Genomic DNA, 22,408 nt, shown 5'->3' on the forward strand with positions numbered 1-22,408 from the left:
AAAACCTAATTAAGACCTAATCAAATTAATATCCAAATTGAATTACTGGCACAATCGTATAAATTATTACTTATATAAACATTCAGCAACGTAGTTTGTGCTTCAATGTATAAACAATTTCCACAAACGTATTTCATATCATTATTACACTTCACCAACACAAAAGTACATCGGTAACTACTACACGGTCCATGACCATCATACCGACGACTACAAAATAGACATCTGCCAGAACCCAGGAGAGTCGGTCGAAGTAGTAGAAGTAGTTGGAGTTGGAAGTAGAAGTAGAAGTTGCTTTGAAATAGTAGATTTATTTCAATTTCAAGTGGTGTTTTTATTAATTAGTTTGTGAGACAATCTATCGATCCATTAATTAGTGAGACGATAATTTTATTAGTGTTGTGTTTTTATTGTGCAATGTGTGTGATCGCGCGCGGCTGCTGTAATTTTAATTAATTGGCCTGAATTGTAAGCATATATTAAATTGATTAATCGAGATTTGATTGTTGTATTTTGTGGTTTGAAAATAACTAGAATATTACTTCGTTGATAAGTGGATAATAAAAATAATCTTGTTCCATGCTTTTTTTTAAACTATTTTTAATTATCTCATTAGTCTTTACTTAGAACTCAATTTTGGTTAAATATTATTTGTCCCAATTTTTGCTTGATTTTTTTTATGGTAATTTTTGCTAGATACTGAGTATTCCCCAGTTTTTTTAATATACTAATTAAGTGTAATGAATTATACTATATTTGAATTCTACTTGATTTACAATTTTTTCTGACTTTTTTTTTTCCTTATAACTTATTGTTTTTACTGGCAGCTTATTTTTGGTTAATACTGTTCGTTCAGATTTTTTGTTGATTTGTTTTATCCATGTGACTCTAAGACTTTTATTAGATTTAGTACATATTGTAAAAGATGTTTTACTTGAATCACATATTTACTAGATTCACATTTTTTCTAACTTTTTCTACCAATAAATTATTTTTTCTTCATCTCTTCATTTTTACTCAGAACTGATTTGTGGTTAAATGCTTCTTCTCCAGTTTTTTGCTTTGTGTTTATTTATCCAAGATATTTTAATTTTTGTATTGACCTGGAATTTGTTGATCATAATTATTGCATTTTTTATGGTCACTAAGTATCCTCCAGTTTGTTTTAGTATTTTACTGATCATAATTAATTTTAATTTCTTTTTCTGGTCACACACTATTTATATGAATTTTTTCAAGATTATTCAACATCTTTTAGTGCTTTTTTGACTCAATATATATAATAAAAATGTTTATAGTTATTCGAGATTTTTTTTTTATTTTGGACTGGTCAATTTTTATGAAAAATAACTTGAATCACAAACGATTGTTTCTAATATTTTTACTTATATTTCATTATTTTTACTTACAACTTATTTTTATTTTTACTTATATTTTTGGTTAAATACTATGTGTCCAGATTTTTTATTATTTTTCTTTATCTAAGATGTTATGGTAGATGTTTTGTCAAATCATAATTTATTCTAATTATTTGATTTGACTTTCTGATACTTTAAATTAAATTAGCCCAATATTTTACAATTGGAAATTGCTTTTGTTATTCGACAGGTTAATTTTGGAAAAAAATTAGAATATATTTATTTTGTCTGGTTCGATCATTTACTATTTATCTAATTTCTTTAAAAGTTTTTTAATCAAATAACTCTTTACTACTTCACTGGTTAAACTTTTTACAATAGAATATCCGAATTATTTTAAAATACTACATTGGTTGTAATAATAAAACATATTTTTGTTTCTACTTTTTTACCTGATCACTTACCTACTATTTCTTTTTTATTGATTTTTTCATCTATAAATTACTTTTTCAATAAACAAATTTACAGCAGGATTTCCGTAATTTAAAATATAAAACTGGTTATGTGTTGTAAAACCATTGATTATATTATTTTGAGATGTTTGATCTAAACCTGTTGATGTATTTTGGATAATTGAGACAAATGACCACTTCCTTAAAAAATTGATTATAGATTATTAACTTTTCGGTGAAGTAAAAAAAAATTATTATAATACGTTGAAGGTGCTGATACAAATTAATTTGCATCTGCTTATAATTACTACTTAACAAAACTCAATTAATAAAAAATAAATGCATGCAAATCTCATGCAAATGATTGGTTAGAGCTGTTTGTAGATTTTTCTTGAGATCTGAATTATTTTCTTAGATCTACAAATCCACAAAAATTGGTTATACATAACAGAATTAGATTTTCTTCAAATTTGTATTAAGATAAAATTAATTATTATGTATTAATGCACATTAAATTTTCTTATTAGGTATATTTTATAGGTGTATTTTATATTTTTCAAACCTGTGACCAGTTTGATGAAATAATTTTTATCGAGTGAGATTTGGGATTCAATTATCATTTTTTTTTTCAATATTTTTTTATATGAATGCAGATACATATTTTTTTATTAAATAAAAATCGTTGAGACAAGTCGTTGACACCATCATGGTATCTCGACCGTGATAATCGTGAGCATACTCGTAGATTTAGTAGAGAACAAGTTTTTTTTTCATTAAAATAATAAAAAAAAACTAAATTTATATATTGAAGGTTAAATAATTAAGTTTTTATGAATTTGCTTTACAAAAGCTCTAAAAGCTCTGAGCTCTAATAATATATTCCAATAAGATTCTCTGCGAGACTAATAAGACTCAAATAAGATTCTGTGTGACTTAGTTTCACCTCATCGTGTTTGAGAACTAATAAAAAACGTTTAAATCAAAATTTATATAAATATTATATATTTACAAAATTATGTTAGATTATTTATACTTAAGAAATCAATTATATTTTTAAATGAATTATTCTAACTTTTTTATCATTCCTAGTCTTTCTCTCACTAACTTACATTTGCCATTTTATGTCCAATCGAAAATTCCAAATTATACACAAAATATCTTATTAATAATAATTAAATTGTGTTTTCAATACACTTTTTTCTTAATCCTGCACATTTATAATTGATGATTATAACAAATCAGGTTTTTAAAAAAAATCACATGTTGGTACAATTAAATCACATCATCAAACGTTGACCATGCACGTACGGATATTGTACCTAAATTGCTTTAGAAATTTAATATGTTTTTGTATAAAAACTAACGTTTTTTACCTCAAACAATTTCCACAATGTGTACTCATCATGTTGAATTATTATCATGTCAATTAATGTCGTATGTTCTTCCGGGACTTGATTTTAATGAAGTTTTTTAACCGTTATGCTTGCTACTGTAAAAATTATGCACATGGTGAAGTTCAAGGCAGATTATAAATAAAAACAGGTATTTCTACGTGAAACAGAATTAATAATAGTAAATTTTGATGGTATAAACAGATTAAAGTATATATAATTATTAAGTTTTGTTATTGTGAACAATAATTAAGGAACGCATGAAAAAACTTTGATCAAGGCTTCGTGGATGGGAAATAATATATAAGTTGCATTATTTTGAAAAATTTTTTAATTACACTGCTTGATATCGAGTTGGCCCAAGTTTTTAACCGTTAAAGGCCTTATAAGTTAAATATGAATTGATAAAAAATAGTGTGATATATTATTCAAAACATATCTAAAATATTTACTTACACAATTTTAAGTAATCAATTATTATCTTTCCTTCGCGTGGGAACAAATTATCGAATTTTAAAATTTTGTTGTTAAATAGTTTACGCAAGATAAAATTTATCATTTGTTTTTGTAAATAATTAGTGATTTAATAAATAACTACGCATAATTAGCGTATTTTTTCTAGTCTAAATAAAATTTTATTTGCATGCCTGAATTGATTCTTATACTAGCCGAGGACTATTGTTTTCTGTTTGTAATTTGTTTTATCGGTTAATAAATATTTTAATAGTAAATTGACTGAAATACTTACGTTGTTGGATTAATTTTCAAATTGTATGCCTACGTAGGTGCATAATTACATGTTTTTTATATATTTGTATATGAGGTTTTAGTTATATTTTGAGTATTTAACTAAATACTTGAAGCTTTAGTAATATTTTAAGTATTTAACTGCAACTAAAGCATCACAGATAAAAACAATTTAATTTATTTGGTAAACAATTTAGCATTAATTCGCAATTTATACGAGTTTTTTTTATTTTCAGAATCAATAAACTACTAATAAATTGAATAATTTATTGACTTTTAACCAAAAAATATCGACGTACTTCGTTTAAATTTCATTTATACATACACATACACACATATATATATTTTAATAGTCTTGAATTTGATGTTGAATAAAAATAGTATGAGAGTTTATAGAAATTTATTTAAAATCTATACGTTTCGGCTAGCATCTTAGCCTTCATTCAGTGGCAATCAACTTAAAATTTTGTATCATAATATAACATATAAAAACATTAATATCCATGGTATGAGGATGTGGACACTGATAAAATATATATTTTCAACATCACAGATGGTAAAACACACAAATAACCATGATACCTTAACAAGTTGTCGAAACTATGCATTTACTGTTTGGAGTTTAAGATAGAAAGGTCACATTTTTTCTTTTTCAGTTTTAAGCATTTGTTCAAATTTTATGATAAATTTAAAAAGCGATGGGATCTTGCTATTGTTTTAAGAAATTTTGACGCTATTTAGGAACCACGTGTTTGTTTCGTTCGGGGCCATATTGTCGAATCGTTTGTTTATGACCCTGTCGTTATGCAATTGTAAAAACAACCCCTCAACAAATCTTCTTTTAGTTACGTTCTCTTCAAAATCTAAAATTTTTGAGTTGAAAAAATCTATATTATGATTTAAATTATTAATAGTCTTAAATTGTTCGCGATTTTTTGAGTCATTTTTATGTTGTTGAAGCGTTTACTCAGGTTTTGGCTAGTTTCTCCGATATAGATTTTTTGAAGTTGTATAAAAAGGCAAGTACAATTCTTGTAAAAAACATGTATCAATATATTATATAATAATAATTCATGTTTCATACTTATATGAATATTTATAAATTTATTTAAAAAAATACTGAGTTTCAATCACGTTCTATAATGTGCCGATTTATTGAACAAATGTTTGGTCAATACCCATTTTTTCTGAGAAGATTATAAACGCTTATATAGGCATTTTTTATTTCTAATTGTTTTTTTTGTTTGTTTGAGAAGATATTATTTATTCAATAATATGTTACATAAAGGAAATGTGAATATGAAAAATCACAAATAGCATATTAGAATGTTAATTCGTGGTGATGGTTTATAGTTTTATTTATTGTACCAGAACATGCCTTGATCTAGAATCAATTTTTGTGATTGATGTTTTAGTTTCTAACATCTTCTGAATTTATATGTAATTATTATAAAAAAATTATATCATTTCGTTTCGACTTCATTTCTTTTGAAAGTCCGAACACGTATTTGACGCAAAACAAGCCGACCGGCGGTAATTGTTTGTGCAAACTTTTATCACGTTTTATGCGGTTAAATGCTGCTGTCTGTAAATATTCTATTAGCGTCAAAAATCTAACGCGGTTTTACTTTACCTTTACCACATAATTCAGGGATGCCTAATTCTAAATTTTAAGGAATACATAAAACATAATCGAGGACTTAATTGATGAATTGTAAAGTTTACAGAAAAAAATCTAAATTTTGGATGCTTTAAAAAATATTCTCTATAATATATAATTAGAGCTTGCCATTGCACCTTAAGTGAGAAAAATTTCTGGAGATTAAAATTTAAAATCGATTATAAAAGTTTATCATTCCTATAATTACCTACTATAGACCAGATTAAATACACACATTTACAAAAGCTCACACAGCTATAAAAGCTACTTATCAGCAATAGTTGCTCTACAACAAATTTACGATGCCTTATTTTTTGAAAAAAAAAACTGAAATGTGAATTGATGTTGGTCTTGATCATGTCAAATCACACAACGTTGAAATTAAAATTTTTGACAATTTTGATAAATTATGTCTATTTAATCACTTAAACCTAACTTTACATATGTGGTATCACATCAGAAAGTTGCACTTATAATAAAATTGTTAATTGGCGTTTTTGAGTTTTATAGATTAGGTTTTATGGTTAAAACGCCTAATCAAACAGCAAATTCATAATTTTTGACAGTTTGTGACTACCAAATCATACAAAGATAGACCCGTAACATTACCATAACATTTCCAATTTTATCCGAAAATTGCCCCCAAAATTTTATTTTGAATTTAATATTAAAGTACTAGTGCTATGCATTTTATACTTTGAAGATAATTGCTGTGAATCAAAATTTTTAACAATTATTACCTTGAGCAAATTTTTTTTTTGTATGAATATAAATTCATTAAACTGCATTGACTAGTAAAAGAATATTTAACAAAATTTTAATTATAGTAAAAATTATCACTGAAAAAACATAACACTAATATTGATGAAATTCTCAAATTTTTGCATTTCTACATCATTATATCATTTATTGAATATTCATAACACAATTAAATTTTCTATTACCTTATTGATAATAGTAACAATTTTGTTACTAGTCGGCAACAGTTGCTTTAGTAAAAAAATTAAATTTATGTAAAATGTACAAAATTACATCCAACTATTTCTCATATGCATTTTGTACTTTGCAGATTATTGCTGTAAATTAAAATATTTAGCAATTATTACCTAGTGTAAAATTTTTTGTATGAATATAAATACTTTGATCAGTGATGAAAAATTAACAAAATATCATTTATGGTAAAAATTATCACTAAAAAAGCATTACTATAATATTGAAAAAATTCTTACCAATTTTTGCAAAAATTTAGCATTTCTACATAATTATATGATTATTTAAATATTCATAACTCTATTAACTATTCTATTATCTTATTGCTAATTGTAACAATTTTGTTACCAATCGGCACCAGTTGCTTTAATAATAAATTACCATTTAAATTTTTCCTAAATATACAAAATTACATCCAACTATTTCCCAAGCCCTGATAACTATTTCCAGCGGTGGGAGTCGATTATTCCGATATTTGGTAAAAAAATCAGCATATTATAGCATAGAAAATCAGTTTAGTTGGATTTTCTAATGTGTTATGATGTAAAAATATTTAATTATTATGCTTCATCGATTCGTATTCAAAAAAAGGAACCCATTGGGAAATCGATAGTATAGAAGTGATTACTAAATATGTTACAATAAAATACGTGGCGATTAGTGGTTTATAAATGTAGAGTTAGAACTTGGTGAAAATGTTGTGAAATTTATAGTATATTTAAATTTGTGCAAAATTTAGGTTTGATTAAAAAAAAATCAGTGATTTTGTGAGATTGTAGATGGACAAATTCATATGCCATTTTTATTCTACATTTTGTTTCGGTAAGTGGGTTTTCTTCATCAGAGAAGAATTTCATAGAATTTTATGGAATTTACGAAGTATATTTGAAAAATATAAATAATAGTGACATCTTTAAATTCACAAGACCTCGTGAACCAATGGCAATTTTTTTTCTACAGAATCTACTTTCTCATTTTTCTTCATCAGAGAAGAGTTTAATTGAATTTTATGGAATTTACGATGTGTATTTGATAAATATAAATAATAATGATAAAATAATCCTTAAATTTACAAGACCTGATAATCTAATGGCAACTTTTTTTTACAAAAGCTACTTTAGTGCTATAATAGTTAATTAGAAATCTAGGCTATAAAATATCTAAGCTATTAAATTGCCAGGTTTCTAATTTTTTTTTCCAAAATATCAGTTTAAAAGATTTCCTTTGAAGATTCGTAAGGTTTTCTGGAAACGAACATTAAAATATAAATTGTAATATATGCACATTTTTATATAAATTTGTATAAAATTTAGGTTTAATTGAAAAAATGTGATTTAGAGGCTCTCATAATTTTTTTTTTTCATTTCTTAAAGTAAATCGTCTAATTTTAATTTTAACAAACTCCAAAAAAACTACTCATTTTACCAAACCTTGATGAATTTTTAAAATTAAACTTCTTGACGTAAGGCCGTTATATTTCAGTAAGTTCTATAAGACCATGATATATATCGCCAAAAGTTCCATAAAAATCTTTTTTCAACAGTTAATCACAACAAAACAGCTCGGTAGATTTTCACCTACAACTAAATTTTTGCAAACTTTGAAGAATTTGTACGACTTATCGTAGGGCAGTAATATTTTAGTATGATCTATAAGACGATGGTATACACCGTCAAAAAAAATTAGTAAAAATGTGTTCATACATACACACATACTTTTTCTAAATTTGGTCTAATTCGATTCAGAATGGCTTGAAACGTCGATAAAACTTAAAATAGCGAATTGGATTTTTTATGAAAGCATAAACTTCTTCGGGAAGTTAATACTTACCCTTGTTCCAAGAAGCCTCTAGCTGCCCTATATAAATTAAGTTATTTAAAGTTTATGTATTATCAATATTTTATTTAAAAACTGGAACATGTTTTATGTTCCTACATTGGCCTTATTCAAGTACATGCTAATATTACTTTTACTCATATGTGGACCTTGAGGTATTATCGAGGTCTATTATAATTTAAATAATCCCCAATTAAATCTAATCTCAAAAATAACAATTAACTTCATCGTCTTGTTGCAACAAAAGCCATAAAATCGTAAATCCGTTACAATAATGTATGTTTTCAACTTTTACGATGGATAAAAGTCCGATAAGAAAAGCCACATGGTTTGCACCATGAAGTGTTAACTTTATAATGAGATATAAATTACTTCCTTATTGCTGATTCATTATGAAGAACTACTTGACAAAAGATTTTTCAAATTTTATACGGTACTCTCTTGTTGGCATACTTATTCCAGACTTTTTTTGCTAGTCAATTAATTGGACGAACGGTCATGTAATCGAAAATTCATAGAATTTATAATACATTCATAATTGATGAATCTTATCGTCGCATAACACCAAGAAGTCGATTCCCAGATAAAACTAGTGGTGTATGGCATCGTGCCTTAAGGCAAATTGCTGGAACTTCCCGTACCGTAACGAAATGTTCGAGGAATATTAAATAATTTCAAATGGATTATTATAAATACTGTAACATTGTCTAATATTTATAAAAACTATATAAACTGAATTACAAAGTTGAAATTATTTGTTTAAAGTATATTAGAACTTTAGTCAGAATTAAAATTAAAATCTGAATTATTTTCGATATACAAAAAACAATTTTTCTTGAAAAAAAAATATTTTTTTTGAAAAAAAAAAATTAAAAACATTTTTTCCAGAAACAATTATTTTGTTAAAACAAGCAGAAAGTTCTTTGTATCATCCAAATCGGGTGCTAGTTCTCTCAAATATTGCCATTTTTTGTTCATTTAGCTCTGTATCATCGAAATGGCCGGACCTGCCTTTGCCAAAAACTAATCACCACTTCTTCCAATCATTACAAATTGAATGTTTTTTTAAATCATTCAAATCGGATACTCCGTTCTCACAAAAACTCGATTTCAACTTTCTGCACTCTTTGCTTCCTATCTCCGTAACGGCTGGACCTGCCTTTGCCAAAAACTAATCAGCTCATAACCCTATCAAAAGGAATCGAATTTTTTTTAAATCATTCAAATCGGTTGATCTGTGCGCCCGAAAACTTGGACGAAAAATTGTATCCATATACATACACACAGACACATCAATTTTTTCTGAGGTATGCGAAAATGTTCAGAAACCTTTGAAACTTGAATATATTCAAAACTTTCATTTTCGATTTCCTTTGGTCCATTACTATAACTTCTTACGGGAAGTTATTAAAAATATTATGGGTCTATCTGCGTATGAATTGGTAGTAACAAAATGTCAGAAAGCTATGTATTAGCTGTTATATCAGGAGTTTTACACATAAAACCTAACCTACAAAACGCACAAACGTCAAATAACAATTTTATCATAATTGCAACTTTCTGATGTCTCTTTGATAACACATACGTGAAGTTAGGTTTTATATTATCAAGTACAGCAAATATATATATTTTTGACAGTTTGTCCCTACCAATTTATACGCAAATAAAAGAAAAAAAAAATCTTACAAAAGAATCAACATTCTACAAGCTCTCCAATTACCACCAAGATATTTGAATGCTTGTCGATTTTTTACCTTTTAGATTTTTCGGTATAAGTAAATATTTTGCAATTCTGTAAACAATTTTATTAATGACGAAATCACACATTTGTTTAATAACATTACGTAAATGATTATTTAAATAATCATTATTGTTGATGTACGTTCATTGCAAAATTTTAACATTAATTATAATTACTATTTTAGCAATATATATAAATACGAATTTATTAGATCACGTAATAATGGTTTTGCAATTTGAATGAATATTTATAGAGATATTTCAACAGATCTGATAGTTTTTGAGAGAAAAAATGTTGTAATGTGATTTAATGGTGATAGGTTTAATTAATTTCATACATTCGATACGAGATTTAGATTGATACTCTTCTAATGTTGATGGATGGATCACAATTAGGCAATAAATTTATCCTAAGAATTTTGCATCGGTGTTTGCAGGCACTTGTCTTGGATAGTCTGTTGTCAGGCAGCAATGACATCAGTTTCCACTTCACCAATATGTTTCCACGTGAAAATAGTTTTTATCCAGCGTTACTACATCAATGAAAAAAGCTTCAGTGTTACAGAAATTTTAATAATATTTTTAGCGCATATAGATAGGACCACCATTTGGGTTGCCATCGATAAAGCACATTAGTTCTAATTGCTAAAAATTTAAACAAAATCAAGTAAAATGTCGATGGATATATTTCAATTACCTAATCAATCTATTTTCGAAGGTTGTCTATTTTTCAATCCTTGAACTTTACATCTACACTTCCCACAAATTCCCACAAAAATTGTAAAAAGTTGAATACCCTCATTTTATCGTTTTTGAATAAATTTCCTAGTTTTGACCATGAATAAAGTTTTAATAAAGGTCGTTTCACATATGCAAATGTGAGGTCGAAATTTTAAATAAGTTTTACTGCAGTTTTACATTTGCATGTAAACTGTTCATAGTTTTCGGATAATTTTATGGAAACATTTTAATTTTTTTTTCAATACTTCGTCTGCATATGTAAAAATCTGCATATGCTAATTTCAATAAGTCTTTATGCCGAGAATATTTTTGCAATACTACGCATTTCTGTTAATTTTGTTAAAGATGAGAGGTATTGTTTGAAGAATTGACAAATCTTTTTAAACGCAAATATTTAATTTGCAACACAGATCGTTGTGAATGGGTATATTGTTTTTATACTTTGGCTAAATTAGATATTCTATGAGAATACTGCATAGATAATTACTAAACTAATAGTTAACAAATGTTGTAATACAAATGAATTGGAATTGAATTATAAAACAATTTTCAATACAACGAATATGATATTTTATTGCCACATGTTTTTAATAAATTACAATTTTTTTGTTCTTATTTATTGAGCTGTGATTGCTATAGTACTTCTCAATTTACTGTAATTTTCGAGGGGGCAACCCAGCGGTTAACCATTTTTCTTCTTGATTATGATATTAGTGGCAATACTTCTCTGAACAACTATTTACATTTTGGACCATTTTTTTTAATTTCATATAACTCGTAATTAATGCCACATATAGCCCTAAATTTTCAACCTCTAACTAAAAACCTCTATTTCGTAATAGTCATTTTAGTGTCATTTCAGTATTATTTTAGTATTCGAATAATTTTTCAGTGAGCGTTTTATTTAATGGATTTTAATTGATATTTTTCTTTTCTTATGACGAAGCACTAATTTCACTTTAAAATTTATTTTTTTTACATTTTATCACATTACAGTACACTGTTGATAAATGGTTTGCTTAAAATTTCTGCATAGAAATAGAGATTGTATATTAAATTCTGAAGATACAACAGTTTTTGATAGGAAAACTATAGGTACTAGTGTAAAATTTTACACTTTCATTTTTTTTCAATCTCAGTCCATTCCCTGGGCGAATATAATTTAAAAGTGAATAATCGGATTTTGCTTCATATTTCAAAAATTACTAAATTAAGAAAAATCACGGTAATAATATATCAAAATCTTGAAGCATTAAATGTGCCAATTTATTTAAGTAGAATCAGTTTCAGATTAAATTGGCTCTATCAAAAACCGACATTTACATGTGGCATGCTTCGCAGTGCGTAAACCATACATGTATTTTTTGTTAGATGCTCCTTACACTTATGCTTCATATTTGCAATCACTTTCATACTAGACATTTTATACTAGAAATATTTTTTATGGCAAAACAACGCTTGCCGGGCCACCTAGTATATATACATATATATGTTGCAGCAATGCCCGACGATTTCCACATCTGATTATATTTGAGATGCATTACCTCAAATGGCAATTTCATATCAACACATATAAGAAGGGGCCAAGAATACTACCTTGCGGAACTCCAGACAAAATTATATGAAAATCAGATGTTCACAAAGTTTGAATTTGTAAATTAAAAAACATCTACTCAAAATGTAGCAACAAATTGTTGCAAAAAACGCTCTGATTCAAACTGTAGCACCGTAATTTGTCTAATTCTGGTTACGTTATCGTTAAAATAATGAAAAATTCAATAACTATTTTTTTTCGCATTGTATTTATAACAATTTGCATCGAAATTAGCAAAACGTTTAACACTTTATTAACATTCAATAAGTGTATTGAAAGATTTGTCCTTCGTTTCGATTCTTCCTGATTTTTTAAACGAGGTCAGACAATTTGTATGAATCTGGGTGTGACTTGAAGAAAAAATACAATTACCTAAGATCCATAACAGAAATTTATAGTTCATGTAATAATTTCAGATTATTACAGAGCAACTTTTTATGTAATGGTTAATTTAATTGTTTAATTAGAACTTGTTAGATGTAATTGAACGGAGAGAAATTTCATATAGTAATTGAAATATAAATATTGAAAATAGTTTGAGTTGTACTTGATACTTAATAATTGTATTTGGATAATTTGTAGAAAATTCAAAAATCTATTTTTTTACCAAAAAAAACTGCCGAAACTTAAAAAAATTGCATAAAATAATTAATAATTTCATCAATACTGTATAATATCAGTTTAGTCTAATCCGCCTTGAATTTTCTGTTTAATCCTCTTAAACCCATATGGTCTACTTACAATTTTAATTATTCATACATACATATTACATATTTTCACGAATTTACATAAATTATACATAGATTTATTTATTTCTATGTCGAAAAAAAGCATTTCCATAATGTTCTTCCTTATAATTTGTCGAAATGGTTTTGTGAAATGGCTAGAACCACTCCTTCTATTGTTTGTGTTCAGGCAAGTGTTCAGTTTTCTGGTCGGAGGAAGTAAGAAAAATAAAAATTAGGTACGTGTGTCATATATCACTGATTCCACACTATATTTATTAAGGTCCACATATGAAGAAATGACATAAGAAATAAAATTTTTATTTAGCACTTGTGAATCGTAAACATACAACCTGATATATAATTACAATTTATTAATCTTCTCATATGGATTTTCCATGGTGTAACAGTTAAGCGCGCTGCCTTGTGTGCACAGAGTTGCGAGTTTGAACCTCGCTGACATCATGCAGTAGTGATATCAATTTTCACTAGAAAATGCAATGCAGTGTGAAATGGCAATGAAAAATCCGTCAAACTAATTTTTACTGAATTATTTAAAATCACATAGCCTAGGGCAGTATTACCCTCTATTTTTTATTTATAACTTTGAAAATTTATCCTTCTTTATTAACTTCAATGTTAAATTGATTTTTATTAAATTAAAGATTATATAAAATTTGAGCATTTTTTCTCCCACCAATGATCAGTTTATTTAAAAATTGCAATTAAAAATAGAATACTACAAATCTAAAAAATGCAGCAACAAATTGACAAATTATAAATATGTTATCATATTTATGTATTATAAACATGTTATTTTGAGCAAATTATAAAAATGTTTGAACTATTATATTGATATCAATATGGTTATTTGTCTGAAATTATTATTAAGAATTAAATTCCTCTCTTTCAAATATTTTTCATCGTAATGATACTCTAATATAGTTTAAAATCACAATTTTAAATTCAAAAAAAAATCGAGAGTGGATATCATATTGCAGAATTTAAAATTAACTTAAAATATTTTAAAACTGTAATTAAAATTTAATTGGAACTATTTTATAACATAATATCAGGCAGTAGCAATAACCATTTACACTTGAAAATATAAATTCAAAACATGTTTCCAAGTATATAATAAAACACGTGAATTTTTTTTACAAAAATTCAAAAATTTATATTTACTATAATATAATATTTTAAACAATATTTGACATTTACTGTAATATACAGGATATGAGGATTTTTAATAATAGGCCGTAATCTAATGAAATAAATTTGTTCATGAAAGCGTAAAATTTGCAAAATGTACGGAAATTATACTATGAGCATTATGCGTGATGTACAATTTAAACTGTACACGCATTGTTAGTGTTATTTCCTTAATTTAATTACAACAAAAATTAAATTCAACGTTAATTTTCAAAAATATTTTCAATTACTCATACACTTCAGTTTTTCAATATTTACTCTTCATGCGTTTTTTCAAGATTTATCATTAGATATTACCTAAAAATATCTATGTTGTTGTAATGTTGACTTGACAAAGATCCTAAAGTAATGTAGAATAAATTATTTATGTTCGTTTAACACAACGGTCAGGTTAATAACTTTTATTTAGGTCATAGGTAGTTTTTCCCTGAACGCTTCAATAAATAATGAAAGAATGCTTTTGCACGGAGGAAAAAGGTGAATTCGAATATAAAAAGATATACATACTTGTATATTTCTATGAAATTATTACTCCAAAAACATTCATGTGTGTTCAGTGCATTAATTTTGTATATGAGCTAGTAATAAAAATAACCAGTGGTTCGCACCTTGTACCAAAATTCCTGGAAATGCATCAAATTTAATACAACATAAATAAATTTTTAAACAATGAAAATATTTGATTGGTTTTATAAACCAAACCAGCCATATAATATTTTGACAGTTTTTAAAAATAAACTCAAGTTCAAATAAATCATTTATGTTAGCCTGTTGATGAAATCATTTCTTTATTTAATTATTTTCTATGCTTTTGCAGAAGACTAACTTAGATGAGCCTGTGCGAACATTCAATATTTTTTAATTGATGCTATACTTGAACAAAATTGTCTAAAAAACTCAACAGTACCTTTATTTTTCTTTAATTTGTTCAGTAGTTTCCAACCTTTTTCACTATCAAGTTTTTTTGTCTATTGAAGGTAAATAAAAAAAATTAAAATGATAATATAGTTATTTTTAGCAAGGACCCTTCAATATTAACTATAATATCCATGACAATAATTTTCATAAAAAAAATTTCATAACTTCATTTCATAATTTTTCTCCATTATGAACTTCAATGTTCTTAATTCTTCGGAAAACATAAAAATCAAGTGTGATGACTACTGCTTCATGTTGTGGAAGTACTAAAGGATCCAAACTGCTGAAATTAATATTTCTTGCAATAAATATTGCAAGGACATAAACCAATATTTCAATTTCAATACTGTGTCAATTACCTTCCTATGAAGTCCAAATTTTAGGTCCTGAGTCTACTATTCTTTGGCACGCCAAGAATTCAGAGGCAATCTCGTTATACTTATTATGATAATATTAGCGATCTCAAACCGCATACCACAAAGCATTTATGTTTATCTTTAGAGTAAACAAAAAACTAGCATCTCATGAGCAATGTATAAAATTTTCGACCTTGGTAGTAAAAAACCGGATTGTCTTCATATATCTCTCTCCAATACAGACACCATGGTGCTGGACAACCACGCAAATGTGAAAGGAAACGCTTTGACGAGAAATATGATTCATTTACTTGGAGGATCGTGAATCATGTAACAGTAATAAAATTTTAGATTTATTTACACTTAATCATGCTACTTGGTAAAAAAAAAGTAAACATGGTTAAACGACAAGCAACCTGACATCAAAGTTCTTGTGACGCTGTCTCTAGGACACTTGCGAGATATCTCTTGCTGAAAATCGATAATTCAAAATGTAATTTCATATACAATTATTAAAGTAGTGATATGCATAGCATTGTGCCTTAAGGCAAATTGCTATCACTTCCCGTACCGTAATTAAAAATCTTGGTACGGAACCCAAAAAAAATACACAAAATGTGTACAAATTATTAAAATCCTCTATAAAATATCTGATAATTTGATGTACATATGTCCAATAAACATTTTTGACCGCCAAATGACATTTTTTTAAACTTATTTTTATTAAGAGTCCATAACCGCTTCTTCATCTTGTCAATACAAGTAAAATGTTTTTTGAATTATTGAAATCGGACGCTCCGTTCTCTTAAATACTGAGTTACCGTTTTTGGCACTTTATGCCCCGTATCATAGCGGCTAGACCTGCCTTTACCTTTGCCAAAAACTAATCAGCACGTCTCCTTATCAATACGAATCGAATATATTTTGAATTATTCAAATCGGTTGATCGGTGTTCCCGAAATCGTTGACAAAAATTTGTATCCGCACACACACACGCACATACACCCATACGTACACACACACAAACGTACTTAAATTTTTTCTAAGGTATGACAAAATGTTCAGAAGATCTTAAAACGTAAAGAAATGGTAAAAAATAAGATAGTTTAGTTATGGCTCTAATTAGAAGATAAAATGTTACAAGAGTTGTCTGTATTGTGTTTTTATTTTATAATTTTTGATATTTTTTTTAATCATTTTGTTATTAATTTTTTGTTAGTCATAATAAACTGCGGTCATTTATCTTTGAACTTACTCATTCTTTAAATTATTTATAGAAAATTATCATTTTTATTATTATAACTTTTATCTAAATTACTCTTTAATACTGCGTGTCTCATGATGGTTTACTAGTCAGTTTTTTTAATTACTATTGAAAAAATAATTAACATTTAATTTAAAATATTTATTAAATTTTACCAATGAAGACAAATTTTGCAAAAATTGATTTTAATTTTATTTAAATTTACTTTTTATATGCACAATATTTTGAATATAAAAACAAACTGGTCTATTCTATTTAACACATACACATTACATTTTTTTAAAAAAATATTGGAGAATCGACACAGGATTGGTTAAAATTTTGGAGTTTACAAAGGTTGCATTGGAATTTTGGTTCTTACTAGAAATAACTATATTATTAACGAAATCGAGGCCAATAAACAAAAAAAACTTAATAGTTAATTATATTTGGTAAAAGGTGAATTTCAGTTTTGTAAATTAATCAAAATTCCAACAACGACCTTGTACAAATAAATTTTACTCTATCAGCTAAATTATCAGCTGATACAAATTATGAGTAATTTACACCAAACACTTGTTAGTCATAGTAATAAATTCATTTATTAGTATCATTTTTCTTTCATACAGAAATGATTCAGAAGTAAAACCTCATTAAACTACGACATAGGAGATTTCATCTGATAACAATTTGCAATTATTTACAATTGAACACTTCTTGTTGTCTTATAAGATTTTATTTCTAATCAACGTGCAATTATCTGCAATGTTTTTTAGATTTTATTTAAAATCTCCAATATCTGTGTCAATGTTAAAAATAAATTTTTGCAAGTGGTCCATATAATTTCTAGAAAAATTTTGCAATTTCCTAGATTGTCAGACAATGTCGCAAGAAAAGAGCCTTGCGATCACGTCACATATAAAAGTGAATGTTTTAATGATAGAATTTATGTAAATAATACACCGACATATTGACCATATTCTCATGATTGAAATAAATAATATATAGAAAAATATAATTTATGTATTGTACATAATTATAGATTTCAGAACACGAGACATTAATATCAGACAGAGTCTGATAACTAAGATCGTGAGAATAAATAAATTTATATAAAAGGTTTTACTTATTTTTTTATTTGACAAACTAATACTTATCAAGTATAAAGTATTTTAACTTCATTTTTTGATAAATTTAATATACATGTAACATAATATATACGAGATATTTGATATAAAAAAGAAATTAGGTTGTGTTGCCTTAAATGTGTTACTATGACGATGACGCGCCTAGTAGATACTTTTTCTGATTTACGCGTGGAATTTATATAAATACTATATTTATATTTATACATTTATATATATATATATATATATATATATATATATATATATATATATATATATATATATATATATATATATATATCTGTTTAACCTGATGACGCTGATCGTTCCAAGAATTGAAGACAAATAAATGAATCAGAATAAATTGCGGTCAATCATCTTTCGAGTACACAAACAATGTCTGGTAAATTGGAAATACAAATAACCGATAGTACTAAAAGTATTTATCAATAAATTATTAAGTGCTTCTCAATATAAAATGATTTAAATTCTAATATAAAATTTATAATATAACTAGTTTGTATTGATATTTTGCCTTGAGGTAAGTTACATGATCTTCCCGATACGTGTAAATAATCGACTTAATCAATAAAAAATTAATTAATTTATGAGTGATTAAAAGTATTCCGAGTAGATTTATTACACATAATTGAAAACGAACGAATACGTTAACTCGGAGTATTTTCTATAAGCAAATTTTCAAAAATCAATTATTTTTATAATTGAACCAGTTTCCGTAGGACTTCAATGGTTTAGTATGTTCATTAAAACCAAGTACTCTATAGTTATACCAAGTCTAACGTCTAATTTTAATTTTAACAAACTTAAAAATAAAACTACTCATTTTTTCAAGCTTTAATGAATTTTTAAAATTAAACTACTTGCTGTAAGACCGTAATATTTCAGTAAGTTCTATAAGACCATGATATACATCGCCAAACAATCTTGTTCTACAAAATTTCAAATGTTCAAAATTAGGTTTGCAATATAGTAAAAATCTAATTCTTTAAAATTTGTCTAAATTTAAAATATTATGAATACTTTAATTAAATGACAATTACCAAGTCAACATTTTTTTTTACATACCGTGTTAGGAATATCGATTTCTTCATAATTATTCAGCCAGAACAAATTCTGCACACGCAATAGAGTAATAAGTTCTAATTCTGGTCACTTCTGATAAAATCTGAAACTCTGTGTCTGAAAACTAACCTAATTTGAATTCAACACCACTATTTAAATATGATGATTTCATTTAAATACATGCCAAGGTTAGAAAAACCACTAAATTATGAAAAATTGTTGCATGTGATATTGGATAATATATATTAGGTTATATAATATATGCAAATGCGGAGAACGAACCGTAACTTTAGAATTTATAGTTCTAAAAATATTAAAGTCTTGGTATAGGTCTTCAAGTCCAAGTAGATCTAAATATATAACCAGAGTCTACTGACCACTTAATCAATATCCTTAATGCCGCAAGGTGCATAAACCAGACTTCTAAATCGTTATGGATTATTTTCATTCTTCTGCAAAACTGGTACCTTCATTATTGTTATTATCGATATTCTTGTACATATAATTATACACTTTGCTGTATTGGAGTTATGGCATTGAACCTTAATAGAACATTGGAGGTAAAATAAACGGAGCAACAGTTAAGAGAATAATATGGATAACTACTCTAGAGATGTTATCTAGATTATATCAAGTTACATCAATTTTTTTGTTATTTTTTACGTGAAGTGGTACTTTAGAACTAGTTTCATCAATCATCATGAAGACCAATAGATTTATAATATGCATAACGCTCCTGGAATCTGAATCACCAAACTTTACCATACATACAAGCCAATGATAAATCCTACATTTTATATGTCTATTTAGTGATCTAATTCAATAAAATTAATACCATTTACTTTATTTAGAAGATGTCCGGATGACCGCGACGCAGAGATGGAGCACGATGTCGGAGCCGATTCGGATAATGGAATAGATGACCTCGACAGTCGAGCCGGAGACAACAACTCCAAAACATGGCCCCATGGAATAAGTCCGGCCCTGGCAGGCCTTGCTTGCACCCTGGGCTTGTTTAATGTATCCCGATTTGCTGTACTTAGCACACATTTTGGAGGTATGGATTCGGTCATTTATTACCACAATCAATTTCATTGCCAATTAAAATTCATGTATTGTTTTTCTCTTTTCCAGCTCCATTTATCATCCAGTTTCTGGTGTTATCAGTATGTCTCGGAATACCATTTTTCGCCCTTCAGTTGTGCCTTGGTCATCAAATGTGTGCCGGACCATTGGACATGTGGAGAGTTTCTCCGATATTTCGAGGAGTTGGCATTGCTTTATTGTTTGGACACGCTCTTTTGGGAGTTTATACTATTATGCCGGTTTCCTGGATGTTCACATTCTTCAGGGACAGTTTTATCACTAAATTAGATCGATATAGATGGGCAGAACCTTTTGATCTGTACAGGGAATGTAAGTGGATGCAATATTATGCGAAATTTATGGAAGATGTTTATGTTTATAATTATCTATTCATTTTTTAGCGATCAGGCCGCTCTACAATGGTTCCTACAAGTTATCTGAAACAGTGGCCGATTATTTCAACGGTGTGGTTCTTCAAAGGCATCATCTAGCTTCCAAAGGAGATGTTGGTGGTGCATTAGGTTCCATAAAATTTCAATTAGCTTTCAATCTTGCAGTTGTCTGGTTAATTGTATTCGTAGCTCTTAGTAAAGGACTGAGGTAAAACAAAATCATAGAAATTATTTTGAACAATTTGATTAATTCAGTTTTATAACTTTTTAGATCATACGGCAAAGCTTTGATGGTATTTTCAGTGCTGCCTTTAGTGGGTTTATTGGCAGTTTGCATAAAATTTTTAACACTTCTGTCAGTTGATGAGTTGGGTCAACTTTTTCCAGGCACGCAATGGGACGAGTTCTTTCTCAACACGAAGGTAATATTTTAGGTCAACACCAAAATTTTGTGCGGTTAATCAAAATCGGTTCAGAATTATTTGACTTTCTTTACGAGGATAATCATATTGCAATATTTTTTATTAGAGTTGGATAGCCGCTTCTCAAGAAACATTTTTGACATGGGGACTCCTTGGAGCTGCAGCTATGCAATCAGCTTCCTTGGGCGCCTTTAGCAAACCTCGAAGAGATACGTTGATCGTTGTGGCTGGTACCATAATTGCTCTTTTGACGGCTGCTGTTCTTGGAAATGCTTGTGTTAAGGTTATGAAACAGCACGGATATGATTATCACACAGCTTCTTTCGGTGAGTTTGGCATGCTATAAATTTGGCTAAAAAGTATCTAATTTGTGCTGACTTATTTTTAGAGCGAATATCAACATTCACTTTCATGAGACCATCATCAGACCCACTGCCTCCAGCTTTAGCCAGCGTACCTCCGAGATTTTTATCAAGAACATCTATGGTTGTTGGAGAACGTGCAGCTAGACCTGGTATTCAAGATCCTAGATTTAGTGGTTATCAAGCTGTAAGATTGGCCACGGAGTTGCTGCCGGCCTCGTTTGCGCTATTAGGACCCGATCAAGTAATATACTAAATATTATCTTAAATTAATAAATAACACACTGCTTCGACTAAACTTCAATGTGTTATAGGTTTCACCATTTTGGTCAGTGCTCTCCTTCTTCACCTTAATTTTGCTTGGAGTATCACAACAATTGGCAATTTGGTACTGCGTGGTTGGAGGCGCTTTATCAGCTCGAAAAACTCCAGGAGCCGCTTTGGGCACCACTGCTACATTTTTAAGCTGTGCTTTAGGTTTTCTCTTAGGTCTTCCTTTGACTACAGAAGTAAGTAGTAAGAAAATATTTTCTCTCGCGTATATAAAAGATACGTATTTTATGTTTTCAAGAGATTGACTTGGGTCTAGGCGTATTTTGAAGACTTTGAAATCGAATAGCAAACAGAAGAACTTGTTTTAATAAAATAATTGTCAATCAAATCTTTGCTATAAAGTAACTTCAAAGTTATTTATACATTGAATTTCACTAATATTTATTTTTTTATTCCTCTTAGCTGGGAATATTTGTGATCTACTTCCTGGATTATTGTGCCGGCGGTGCATGGTGGTTGGCAGCATTATATCTTCTTCAAGTGACTGCTGTATTTTTGGTTAGAGGACGTCCTTATAGTGGTGACACCGTCGTCCGAGCAATTTGTCCTCCACGAGGACCCTGTGTGGCTTTATGGGCTGGTCCTTTATTAGCATTTGTTTGGAACGTCGTTCTACCAGTTGCATTAATGGTAATACTAT

The 22,408-nt window shown here is 27.8% G+C and overlaps 1 protein-coding gene across 1 annotated transcript in view; it reads left to right on the forward strand.

Moving 5' to 3' along the window:
• LOC113363080 overlaps positions 1-22,408 on the forward strand; it is a 44,032-nt gene that overhangs the window by 18,683 nt on the left and 2,941 nt on the right. The window contains exons 3-10 of the mRNA XM_026605567.1: positions 20,025-20,230; positions 20,308-20,589; positions 20,661-20,859; positions 20,923-21,073; positions 21,180-21,399; positions 21,462-21,679; positions 21,750-21,944; positions 22,171-22,398. Of these exons, the coding sequence (XP_026461352.1) occupies positions 20,025-20,230; positions 20,308-20,589; positions 20,661-20,859; positions 20,923-21,073; positions 21,180-21,399; positions 21,462-21,679; positions 21,750-21,944; positions 22,171-22,398 (1,699 nt within the window). The remainder of the gene's footprint in view (positions 1-20,024; positions 20,231-20,307; positions 20,590-20,660; positions 20,860-20,922; positions 21,074-21,179; positions 21,400-21,461; positions 21,680-21,749; positions 21,945-22,170; positions 22,399-22,408) is intronic.

This window comes from Ctenocephalides felis, unplaced genomic scaffold (genome assembly GCF_003426905.1).
Source record: "Ctenocephalides felis isolate EL2017-DRISC unplaced genomic scaffold, ASM342690v1 CF-g0.4_SCAFFOLD_00845, whole genome shotgun sequence".
NCBI classification, from domain to species: Eukaryota; Metazoa; Arthropoda; class Insecta; order Siphonaptera; family Pulicidae; genus Ctenocephalides; species Ctenocephalides felis.